The sequence below is a fragment of the Chaetodon auriga genome, chromosome 6 (genome assembly GCF_051107435.1).
Source record: "Chaetodon auriga isolate fChaAug3 chromosome 6, fChaAug3.hap1, whole genome shotgun sequence".
NCBI lineage: Eukaryota > Metazoa > Chordata > Actinopteri > Chaetodontiformes > Chaetodontidae > Chaetodon > Chaetodon auriga.
Window position 1 is genome coordinate 25759644 of NC_135079.1, and position 12894 is coordinate 25772537.

At 40.7% G+C, this 12894-nt stretch overlaps 1 protein-coding gene across 1 annotated transcript in view; it reads right to left on the bottom strand.

The window, feature by feature from the left end:
* Positions 1-1058: 1058 nt before the first annotated feature.
* Positions 1059-12894, bottom strand: part of cdh13 (cadherin 13, H-cadherin (heart)) — a 337845-nt gene continuing 326009 nt past the window's right edge. Inside the window, exon 14 of the mRNA XM_076732809.1 lies at positions 1059-2769. Coding sequence (XP_076588924.1) covers positions 2762-2769 — 8 coding nt within the window. The 3' untranslated portion in view covers positions 1059-2761. The remainder of the gene's footprint in view (positions 2770-12894) is intronic.

Genomic DNA, 12894 nt, shown 5'->3' on the forward strand with positions numbered 1-12894 from the left:
ATCGAAGTTTGTTTCCTCTTATTGTAACCTGTGCTATTGATGAATGATGTTTTTTGGAGAATGATGTTGTAAGTGAGCAAATATGTAGGGATCTCAGATGTTTTTTCCTTTTTCGATGCCTAGGGATAGTGGGGCTAGGCAGGGACAGGTCCATTGGAAGGTCCGATGGGTCAACTAGCCTGAATTTGGACATTGTTTGATTTTATTTTTCTGAGGTTTCTATATGTGTTTGCTTAATGTATGTTTTAAACACATGTTTTAGTTCCTCTTTCTTTTAATTGGCTTGGAGTACTATATGTGGTCACCTGGGGCAGAGGGGCCGTGAGAGAATTTTTCCTGTCTAAAATTGTGTGAGGGATATTTCAAGATAGATGGCTGCCTGACAGGTTTTTTGCTCTCACACTCCATAAATTTGTTGTGTTGCTAAGGTTACGCTATTGTCAAGTCTCGAAGGGGGGAAATATGTAGTATCTGCTCATCTTTTTGGGCATTCTTTCCCCCAGAGCTTGGAGATTCTTGTTGCTCGTAAATACCTTTAACCTAAAGGTGGAGAGGCCATGATTATATTCGGCCCTCACCTGTTGTGCAGTATATGTTCTGCTACGACCCTATTAGGTCTTTCTAACTTTCTGTATTTAGCTGTGTCAACACAATTCCCCTATATAATGCATGTTCGAGATGCTGTATGTGTGTGTTGCTTCTATTGGCTGAAACCACCCAGACATCGCATGCTGTCTGAGATGCTGTACTTGCTTCAATAAACCTTTATGAACAAGACAGTATCGGCGGAGAACTTCTTCATCATCTTCACTTCATTGCTGCATCATTGATACACAACAGTGGTATCTATCTTCTCATCTAACTTGTGGCAAGAAAGCAAACAAACATATTTTATGAAATGTCAAACTATTCCTTTAGTGGGATCGATTGAGGTGCAGAAATGTAAAGATGTAAATGGCATTTACATGTGCTCATACTTGTAGTGAATGTGTGCACGGTTCCTTTCACGAGGGATCAAATAGCATTTCAGTACACATAATTTTGCAAAACAGCGGGAATTTTCAGTAACGGCTTTATTAAATTAGTGCAAAAGACAGACATAACTCATTCAAAATGTCATCTTTTTCCTTTAAGGTGGCTTTTTCCACACAAAACCCACACACACTACGTTCTTCTGATGAGCGCAAGAGAAAAAGCTAAACTATCCACCAAACCACAGCCTTAGTTTTCTTCTTACACATCTTCTTGTGACTTGTAATTACAGATGGAGAGAGAACAGGAGAGGGCAGAACTGACTGGAGACAAAATCAAACCAGAACACATGGCAGTCATCAAAGCAAGACTCCTGATTCTGCAATTAATCACAGATTTCAAAAATAATAAAGAAAACAAACAAAACAAAACAAAAAAAAGATGTTACGATAAAATAGTCAACACATCAATACCATTAGAAATAGTTCCTAAAATTCACAGAAAAAAGGTTTCCTCTTTTTATTTACTCACTGTGTGGGTGATCAAGGAACTTGCAATCAAAGTACATAAGTTAATCAATACTGTATATTTATACAATGGTAAAAAATAAAATATTTATATAATAGTACTTTTTTTTTTTTAAGGTTTACACCGTTACTATAAAGATATACTGTTTTCCACTCCATGACAACTAATGCAATGAAAACAGAAGTAAATCGAAGAAAGGACTCCAGAGAGCTTCTGACTTTGAAGGCTTCTGGCTACCACCTTGTCCTAAAAGACTACAACCATTGCAGACAAAGAAACAGGCTTTGTTCTCTCCACTTAAAGAAGGAAATGAGATCAAACACAGTCTGTGACGAGAAAAGAAAGGAACACATCAAAAAGTCAATGCTCTTCCCCGACCAGGACAGTAGCTCAGCCTTCGCAGTGTTCCCTGGCCCAACAAGAGACAGAGAGAGGTCGATAAGATAGAAGAGTAGACAGGGAGGGAGAGGCAGATAGAGAGGACAATATCTATGCATGGGGGAGGGTGAAGGAAGGACGGATGGACAAAGAGGGAAAAAGAAAACAGAGGTAGCTATGAGAGGAAAAAGAGGGAAGAAGGAAAAGAAAGCTGCAGAGGAAGTGAGAGGTTGAGGTGAGAGATGAACTGAGGGAAAAGACCAGAGGATTAAGGTGAGGGCCAATATGAAACTGATTTATAGCTTTTGTTTTCGTACAATATCAATGTACATGTTGTTTCAAGTATCTCCTACACATGTGGCATGGTGCCATGAATGCTGCTAACATCCAGTGTTTGTCTGCCAGTGTAATGGTGGGATGCCAAAATGGAATATAATAAAAACTGTAAAAAAAAAAAAAAGAAAAAAGAAATGGAATGGAATAATTGATGGTGGAGGAAGAAATGCAGAGGGAGAAGGAAAGATAGAGGAGAATTAAAACTCAGGAGAAGATAGAGATAAGATGAGAGAAGACTGCAAGGGGGGAAGGACAGATGGAACAACCAGAGTACAGATGAAGAGAAGGGGACAAGAGTGAAAAGAGACATGAGTGAGAAACTTTTAAAAAAGCTCTGAAGGGTGTTATACAGCAGTTGTGCCAGTGGGAATTGTGTGTAATCTCATGTTTGATTTGGTGTGGTGAGAAGACTCTTTCTTCTCTTCTTCTTCTTCTTCTTCTTCTTCTTCTTCTTCTTCTTCTTCTCTCCTAAGCCTGGGTTGCGTGGGGGAGATAAGTCGTTGCTCTTCAGTGTTGCAAAAAGGGCTACGGGAGGTTTCAGCAGAATCTACAGGCCTGAAAAGGATGGGGAGGGAATGTGTGGGGAGGAGAGAAGAAAAGATAGGAGATACTGTAAAGTCAAGGTCATCACTTAACCAGATCAATTACAGTCAATTACAGAGGACAGGTGATGGAAACACATCATTAAATATTCAGTGAGGGCAAAACAGAGAAGTTAGAATTGTTCACTCTTAGTCCTACCGGGCAGTATCAATGAACAGATTGGCTTTAATGTGAAAGTCCACCCTGAAACTGTGTCAGTGTGTGCCACACTCAACACCCTGGACAGTTCAATCAATATGGCTGAACACAAGCAACTCTGTCCAAACCTGAGGTGCACTAAGCTTACAATTTATCATGCCATTAAGAGACACTTTCTGGAGTGGCTGCAGTGAAGATTAATTGGCTACTGACATGTACTTGCAAATGTTTACATTTTTACTTCAGAATGAGTTCCGTTTATGGTACCAAGGACAGCTCTAAAGCAGAAAATATGTTCAACAAAGAAGTCCGCGCTGAACTGAGAAGAGAATCTGGTTCGAGTCACACTACATATCTTTAAGAGAATCTCACAGAACATACATGTGTTCATTTGAAGCAATACCGGGTTTTCCCTGGTGATACAGAGGTTTGAATGAGCATCGGGTAGTGCATGTTCTCTGTTATATGTTGTGAGCATCAGACTGATGTCACATTACCAAACACACACAGTCAAAGGCTCAAAAAGTCAAAGCATGCACACACACACACACACACACACACACACACACACACACACAACAGTATGAAATGTGAGGGTTTATTGATTGTCTCTGCAGACATCTCCTCCAAGTCTGCTCCCTCTGACGTTTGGAGTTGGCTGAGCATTCAGCAGAAACCCTCCTCACTCCTGCTCGCCAGTTTGCTCATTCTCGGCCCTTTTTTTTCCTGTCTACTTTTTTTTAAATCTGATTTCTGATATGACTGGATCGGACAGAGTACAGTGGGCTCCTACGATGTCCCTAACCTCGACTTTAGGAGAATGCAGGAGTCAAACGGTGAGACAAAATTGAAAAATATTTAAGTGGTCACACAGATTGATCCACTTGGTACCAAACTGCTCAGTGCAAGTTCAGGAAAAGGTCACTTTGCTTTGACTAAACTCAGATTGTCATGTGGATATGAACACTCTGGGTCTTTGAGGTCATTCACGTTATTGAGGCCTTTTGTTTCTCTGTCAAACACAAATTGCAAAAATTGTCCACAACTTTATTTATCTATTGAACCTTTGATGAAGTGAAATTTTCAATTATTGTAACAACCAAATTCATAGTTTTCACTTTTTACATTTCCCCCACCAGTGGTGAATTACACAGACTGCTGTCATGTCACTGTCACTAACTGATGAATTTTGAATGGTCATATAACAAACACTGTCCTCTGCTTTTTGCATTGCTAATGCTCTTCACATGCTCTGTGTAGCCGATTCAGTGAATGCTCTTTGAAAATTCAGTCTAAATTAAAAAGGCTTGCACCTCACATACTAGTTCTCACACAGAGAATAGTTTCACCAAATATTCAACATGGTAAATACCAGGTGTAACTGCTATGTTTCCCAACTTATACTAACTAATAAACTGACAAAGCTAACGTTATGTTAATAATGATATATTTTGTGAGCTGATATGAATCATATTACAGACATCTGACTGAATTACAAAATGTAACATACCAATAATGTGATGATCAAATAACCTCAGTAGCTTAATAACGTAACATTTCCCACTCATTCTAAACTGCTTGTAGCAGAGGCTACTAGCTCTGAAACACATCTTTTTTCTCCATATATCCATATCTGGATAAAACAATGTAATACCTGCATTTTCAAGTTGTGACAGCTAAGTGTAATATAGATTTCCATTTATCAATCCAGGACTGATGAATAACAGATGAATCTGTTAAAATTCAAAATGCTTGTGGTTATTATGGACTCTATTGTTACAGTGATGTATAATGAGACAAAATATGCAGGTGACTGCAGAATTCACAGTAAATTTTGTAGCAAAGAAAGTGACTGTAGTCGCAGTATCTGCTTCTGATGACTGTGACTGTGTTTAAGTACACTGTATGTGCAGCACCTCCATAAACAGATGTAGTGGTTACAGATCAGGTCTAACAAACAATGCATAGTAGTCACACACATCCAATTAGCATAAAAGGCAGGTGCTGGACTGATATAAGACAGCAATGAAACACGACGAATGTCTGATGCTTTACTTAACAGGCTTACCTCTAAGCCTTGCCTTTTCCTGCTAATATAGTAAAATGCATGCAGCAAAATGTGGTGTAAAACAACCAATTTCGAGGTGGCAATTTGTCATAGCTGGTGATTGTTTCTAAAGGGTTTACTGTTGCTTTGTGCTCCCTGTGTTTCTGTTGTTAGTGCATGAGTGGGTTGCACTGTTGCTCCCACTGTTGGTGGTCACAGCTTTTGTGTGCTTTGTTCAGTAAGTTGGCAGTCAGTATCAGCCAGACAAACTCATCGTGCGTTTCGACTGTTGACATTCAAATATGTCTTTCTGTCTTTATCCTCCCCCATCTCTGACTCTCTACATCTCTCTTTTTCTCAATGAGATTAGGGAGCAGTCTTGATGAATGTGAACTATAATTTTTCCAGACATTCTGAAATGAATTGGACAGTACACTTCAAAAAATTCTGAAGCGATCGAAATGCGCCTGAATGGGTGAATAACTAATAGGGTGGGCGGTATGGAAGGGGTGGGGATGGGGCCAATTGATTTTTCTTTTTCTATTGTTTTTCTTCCACTCCCCCCTTTCACTTTGCTCAGGCCTGAGTGTCCCCCCCCCCCAAATGAAATAAAAGTCAAGAAACACTTGAAGGCAATCGAGACTCAGATATTGGTTTTTGCAAATCTAATGAGGCTCCAGCAGCCCTATTTCACCTCACATGAAGAACTGGATATGAAAGAGGCAATTCTCCCCCTCTGGCTAAAAAGTCAAGGCCCTGACATGAAAATACATTGCAAAATCAATTCACCTCAGCTCCTGTGCAGACACAGGCACTGAACTCATAGGTCAGGAACAGATGAAAGAGAGTATTAGATAGGAAGAAGAGGAGGTGAGAAAGAGAGGGATGAACAGAATATAATCACTATACCTGAGGTTGGTTGGGTTCTGAAAGAGTCACTTTATGTTACAGGTAGTGGAATTAGTCACAATACCATGCTGTGCTCCTCTAGAGACTCACAGAGGGAAGTTTTTATAATGATTCCCAGCACATTATATTTCTTCCTGATGTACGTTTGTAGCTGTGGTTGCTGATGTACAGAAAACTCTCAAACATGGACGCCCACACATATACATACCTTGGAACGTAAGGTATGAGTGTGACACTTATCACAGCCTGTATAATGTTTTCACATCTTTCTACCACTTGGAAAATGTCCCTCATGTGCGGTGTAAACAACCTGAAGTTTCTGCATATGCTGTATATAAACAGCCCCCTCTGTCACTCTCCTGTTCCAACCCTAGATGAAACACAGCTACCTGTGCCAGAAAATGAACCTATTTCCATTTCACAGCACCGATTGGAAAGGAATACATTTTGGCTCAAACCCTTTTTTTCGCCATGTATAAAGATGACCTAATGGGGTATCACAGCGCTTCACTGATGTTGACTTATCTTACTGTCTCCACTTATTGTGAGTCTCTCTGGGTAAAAGTGTCAGCTTAATGCGTAAAATGCAAATTTAACAAGCTGCGGGAGGCGAGAAAGAATCAAACGGGACACTGGAGGGAACAGTAACTGTTATCAGCCTTTCTAATTGCAGGGAGGAGAGGAGTGTGACAGTTGATTAGCCCAGGTATGTCACGGCTGCTAGACAAAACAGCGGCATTGCAGCATGAAGAAGAAACGTTACGGAGGAAGACAGAATCTGTCAGGGTAACACTGACTATAATGAAACTCAATAAGCCTTTACCAACCCAGAATGCAATGATGAATGAGTTGGCTGTATGAACATTTTTTTTTAAAATGAACTTGTCAGTGAATAGATCACATAAAAACATGATGAATAAAATTATTAGATGAACAATTTCATTTGTAAGGGATTATAAAGTATATTGTTTTATATTCAAATGATGTTGTTGGTAAAGTCACAAATAAAGCTTAAGCGTCCCAAATTGTATGTCAGTGTTAGAGGCATAATTTTAATTGCAGTCTAAATTTCAGTTTGAGAGGTTTGTATTCAAATGCTACAAGGGCTTTTATTTACACATAACATCACCAGTCTGTACACACTGAAATAGAAATCGGACACTGAACTAACATTCATGTCACCTCATCGTGTTGGCAACAAACAGCTTAAACATTTTCTTGACTTTCATTTTTGGCAACTTCAGATTTGGAGCTGAAAAGTCACTGTATATCCCTGTACAACTGTTTAACAAATGTACCAGCAAATGTAGCAACAAGTCATTCATAATACATGAGCAAAACACGAGTGCAGTCTGCTGCTACAACTTTATATTCATAAAGAATTTATGATGCCTTTAAGCATCACTTGCTAATGATCAACGAATAATTCATATATATTCAGAGAAAATATGACAACTTTTTGAGTATCTACAATGGTAAACTGTACAGTTTACATATTAACGCGAGGTAATAATGTACTAGCAATGGAATTCTGCATCCATGAATCACATTGATTTCATTAATCAGTGTTTACTAGTAGAATAAGCAACTTGGTCAAAGGCTTTTATCTTAAGAAATGATACACCCCTTTGAACACCCTTCATATTCAAAGCTCAGTTCAAAAACCCTTCACAGCTTGATCTGAAGGCAGAAACAACCCTTACACCATACACATCAGTGGCACGAGGTCTCTTCAAAGGAAGCTGTGAAAAAGCCATATTTTTACAAGAGTAAATAAGCCCCTAAACATCCAGTCTCTATAGCTGGGAGGGGATTAGTGTAGAGCTGTAGAAGGAAGAGGAAAAGTGGCTGTCAGAGCGAAGCGAGGGATCAGAGAGGAGGAATAGTGTGGACTTAAACCCCGGGAGGATGGAGGTAAATTAGTGGCATCTGGGCTGGGAGTTGTTTGTTGTGTTTAATGGTAAATGCTTTGTTTTTACTCCGCCCTCTCTCTCTTGTCCTCTCTCTCTCCTTTACAGTTTGAATTACATCATTACTCTTGCTGAAATTACAAAGAGACACAGAGGGAAGCAGTTCTCTGTGGTGGATTACAACTGCAGACAAATCTGCAGCGGACGCTCGTAATTCTGCATGGAAAAGATTTTAGCATGCAGTTTGAGCTTGTAGACCTTTCTAAATTGAGCACATGCAGGGTGAATTGCTGCAGTGTAGGATGTAATGGATGTGTGTGTGTGTGTGTGTGTGTGTGTGTGTGTGTGTATCTGAGGGAAGAAGTAGGAAAAAGCCAAATCAAACACAGAGGAAAAACAGTCATCTTCAAAGTGCAGTGATGTCCACACGACCATTATGTGTAAAACACACATTATTTACATACTGCCCAACCAACTTACTGCTTCCAGCCATCATCCTTTGCGAGTGTTGTTTTGAGTGACAGTGAGGCTGCTGCAGAGACAGTGCATGTACTGTGAAAGGCACATCAGTACACATGTGCACTGATAGGGGGCAGTGTGGTCATCTGTTTTGGTTTGCCAGCTAAAGCGGAGCTTTCCTGCTTGTAATTACTTCTAAAATTGGGAATCATTCTTATGAGTAGCTGTCCTTTTTTGTGTGCATCCGCAGCCTATGGGATCACATGTTTGTCTGGACATAGTTTGCCCAATTAGGTAGTCTAATCTCAGGTGAACAATGGTTGCTTTGACATGGACATTTAGCACCCTGGAGTGTGTCTGTGCTGGTTTTTATATATCCGCAAACATTTCCTTCCACAGGACAACAGGATAATAATGTAATTGTTCACAACTTTGTGGTAATTTGTGTGTGTATGGGTACGTGTGTGTGTTTGTGTGTGCGTGGGATGGATGTGTGCGAGAGTCTATGGCACATTGATCTAAAAAAGAAAGGCTTACCAATGGAGGGGAGTGAAAGTAGGCCCCTGCAAAGCCCTGGGATTTAGCTGCCAATCCAGCAACAGCAACAAAGGCCTCGTAAGCATTAGAAGACACTGTATACAGTATGTTGGCACTCTGCACACACAGGCACTCGCTCCCCCTTCCACTCTGTCCTGCAGGTTTACATACATTATTTAAGGCACTGAAAAGCAACCCCAGTGGGTGTTACATGCCTGAGAGCTAGGACAGAAAACCAGCGAGGACGTGGCTCTACTTTTGGCAGTGTTGCTAGGCTCAGTGCTGCTGACGGAGTCTGTGGAAAAAAGTGTGCATGTTTCAGGTACAGATGGAAAAGTGTGATCCGACTGATGCCATTGTCAGTGGCAGCACAGTTCCTGACCATATTAACAAGCAGACTTCACAACCCACACATCATTTCAATTCTTTTGGCTTCCAGTAGATCCACACAACAAGAGAAAATCTGTCAGTGGGGGAGAAATGATCATCCTCTTCAACAAAAATCAACTTGTTTCATCCATTCTCTTCATTCAAGTGTCATTTTCTGTCTTTTCTTTGTGTGTTTGCAGAAAATATACAAGCTTAAAGGTACTAGGTGAGAGGCCATTTTCTGTTTACTCTCTTTTCTCGCAAGCCTCCCTCAGAAACACATCAACACTGGATACACAGAAATACATCACCCACAGTCCAAACACACACACACACACACACACACACACACACACACACAAAATGCAGGCTGCAGAGATTGTAGAGATGACCTCTAAACAGAGAACAACTATATGTGGTTCATGTCTTGTGTTACGTAACTAAATGCTTCAGACACAGAGAACAAACAACAACCCTGTCTTGTACAAAATATATTCAAACTGAAATTTAATTATTGCTTGGGTGCTTTTTCCATCCTTGAATTACGGCATCCTTTTTCTACACAGAAATCACATGTACAGACTTGAAGACAGGGGTTCACATCTTGCTTGTTGTTGTGCTCAGGTCAAGCTTTTTTAAAAACCATGATATCCCTTTTAGTGATTTCCTTTTCCTTAATTTAGTTTACTTTGGCAACTGCCATGTTTGGTAGATTTTTCTTGCAGGTGAGACATTCCAGTGTATGACACTTTGCTTCTTCTATCCACAAAAAGCAGCATATATTTTGTAAGTAGCTTTCACACTGTAGTCTGAGTTCTAAGGGTCGGTCATCTCAGACTGAGTTTTAGATGTAGCAGAGATTTGTGCGAGCTCCATTTATGATGACAAATCTTTCCAATGATTGCTCTACTGGGAAAAGTCACAAAGAAGTCAAAGAGAAGTGTGTTGAGCTACTTTGACAACCAACAATTGTTATCTGTCATATGTCCAATTTATGCTGCATATTTAACTGGGGTGTTAATAGGTAATTTATACATCTATTCCTTATTTCTTACGTTTTGACGTGTCTGAAAATGTAATATTCAGTAGAAATGTAATCAGTGTAAATGCAGTGAATGTGGTGAAATGTTATGAAAAATGTATCACCTCCAGAGGTGATTTGAGATGCACTCTAGCCAGATGTCGGAAAGATGTAAATGATCAAGACGCATACGTAATCTTTACCCTTCCTATAGTGTAACTATGTCAGTAACTGGAAATAACCACTTCACATCCTCTATCTCTGTCCTTTTCCGGTTTTTTGTCAGTCACAGCTTTGACAGCTTCATATGCATTACCACCTCCTTCCGTACCGGAGGAGTGCTGACTCTGACTTGCATGTAGCTGAGAAAACCAAGATAGACTGTAATCACATATGTGATCTGGCCAACGGCAACACATATTTTACGGCGTGTAAATTAAAGTGTTTTACATCTTATATGGATTTGATCCACATACAAGACACTTGAAAGTGTAAATTGGACCTTTAAGGCACCCCAGGGTGCTGCAGTACCCACTGTGGGAACCACTGGTTTGCACATCTTGTCAGGATCTGCGGTTCCCCTCCTTTTTGTCCTATTGTACCTTAGTGTTTCCCTTTGTCCCTGTCTCTTGTCTGTCTCTCCCCTGTCTGTCTTGTGTGTGTTTTACTGCAATTATTCAATCAAGACCCGTGTGCTGACACAGTATAAAAAGGCTGACCTTTCACCAAATATTTGTTAATCATCTGCTGACCTTCGTGGTAACACTGAGACTCTGGTATTGTGATATTTTTGCCTTGTCTGCTTCCTGCCTTCCTGACTCTGTTCTTTGGGCCCAGGTGCCTACTCTCGGGCTCCAGCCTATGCCCTGTCAGTCTGTTGCCATGAGTAATTTGGAACTGGACTTTCACCTGGCCTGTCCACTCCCAGCTGACTCTCCAGCTTCGTCACATGGATCATCTAGACTAGAGCAATCCATTAAACTGTTGCCTTTTACATATCCCTGTCTGAGTCTGAGTTTCAGCATTTGGGTCTGTTTACTTCAGTGCAAAATTCTAACACTTCTAGAATGCCTGCTTAAGGTTGAGGAAGCATCCAGGTTTGGGTTAAGTATTGATTTGATTTGCTATGTTTCATGCCTCATGCTGAAAATTTATGTTGACTTTTCCAGTGCTTAACCTTGACCAAAATCATTCCCTTAACTCCAGCGAGTGCTTTCATGGACACATTGAGTATAAACAGTTTCAGTTGGCACTAGACAGTTTGCAGATATGTTTAATATAATTCTTTCCTCATTATGTTTTTTTTTTTTTTTTAAGTTGTTAAATGCTTTACTTTGCCTAGATAGAGTTGGGTACTAAGACAGAGGTAAAATGAAGGGATGGAAAAGTAAGAGAGATACAGTTGCAAGGAACCAGAGAAATTAAGAAAACTGTACTGCAGCGTGGCCGTTTGCCTGTAGCCCAGTGGGCAAAAACAGAACAAAACAGAAGAGCTTAATCTCCACACCTTTATTCTCATCTCCTTTCCCCATTCTTCCCCTCTGGCTCTTTCCATTTTTCTTGTCCTCATCTCTCTCCTGCAGGGTCAGAGTTCAGCTTGGAGATAAGAGAATTGAAACAGGATCCTCTTTGCCTCTCTGTCAGACTATCTGACTATACACTGCAGTGATCAGTCCCCTCTATCTGTCCCCCAGCACAGGTCTCTGCGATGAGCTCGAGCAGGAGTCATCTCTCTGGGCACCTGTGTGTTTGTGTGTTCTGCATCTGAATTGGTGGAACCTGTGTTGCCCAGGTTATCTATCTGAAGCTCTCAATAGAGACACACATGCACACACACCTTGCTTCCTCTCTGTCTCTCTCTTCAATCTCCAGCTCCAGGGTAACGCAGCCCGCTCTTACTTCTGTTCTGACAATGCAAACATGCTTCAGTCCAAATGAATGGACATGTACACAGGCTCAGGACCAGGCAGCCCAAGAATCTGTCATCTGGAGCAGCTATTTGGTTAATGAATGCCACTGTCTGTCACTCCACAGTTTACAGTAGAGTAATGAATGCTACTGTCGTGCAGAGCAAAAGGACATCTGCGGAGGAGACTCTCCTAATGTCATCTTGGCATGTCAACCAATTATCATGCTTTCTAGTTCAAACACTGCGGCTGCTACCACAGCAATGGCAACTAACAAAATATTTCGAAAAAGGGGAGCATGAAAAGCTTACTGACTGTTCCAGCTGGGATACTCTCAGGATTTCTGCCATGAAACTTTCCAAGAGGTGGCTGCTCGCCCGTGAACGCTGACACAGCATCAGCTTATGCTCATGATTAGTGTGTTGCAGTGAAAGCGCGACTAATGGTCTATCATCACCGCTGTGCTTATGCTGTTGCTTTCTACGCAATGTCAGTTTAATTTATACTTTATGTCCTGTGAGTAAGTTTTTAACAGAAGTTGCAGGTAAGTAAGAGCTCTAACTGCATCACGAGAGAACGGGATGATGAGTTGCTCAAGGCGCAGATTCAAACAAGGGCTTCCCATACACAGCAAGTCATCTGCTATTAATAAGTGCCTGGAGAAAAGATATACAACAATCGGCAGACTGATGCATAGCCAGAGGGAGATCGATGGGTCATACTAGATGCTATGATTCATAGATACAGAGAGAAAATGAGATGATGAGACACAGAGATTCT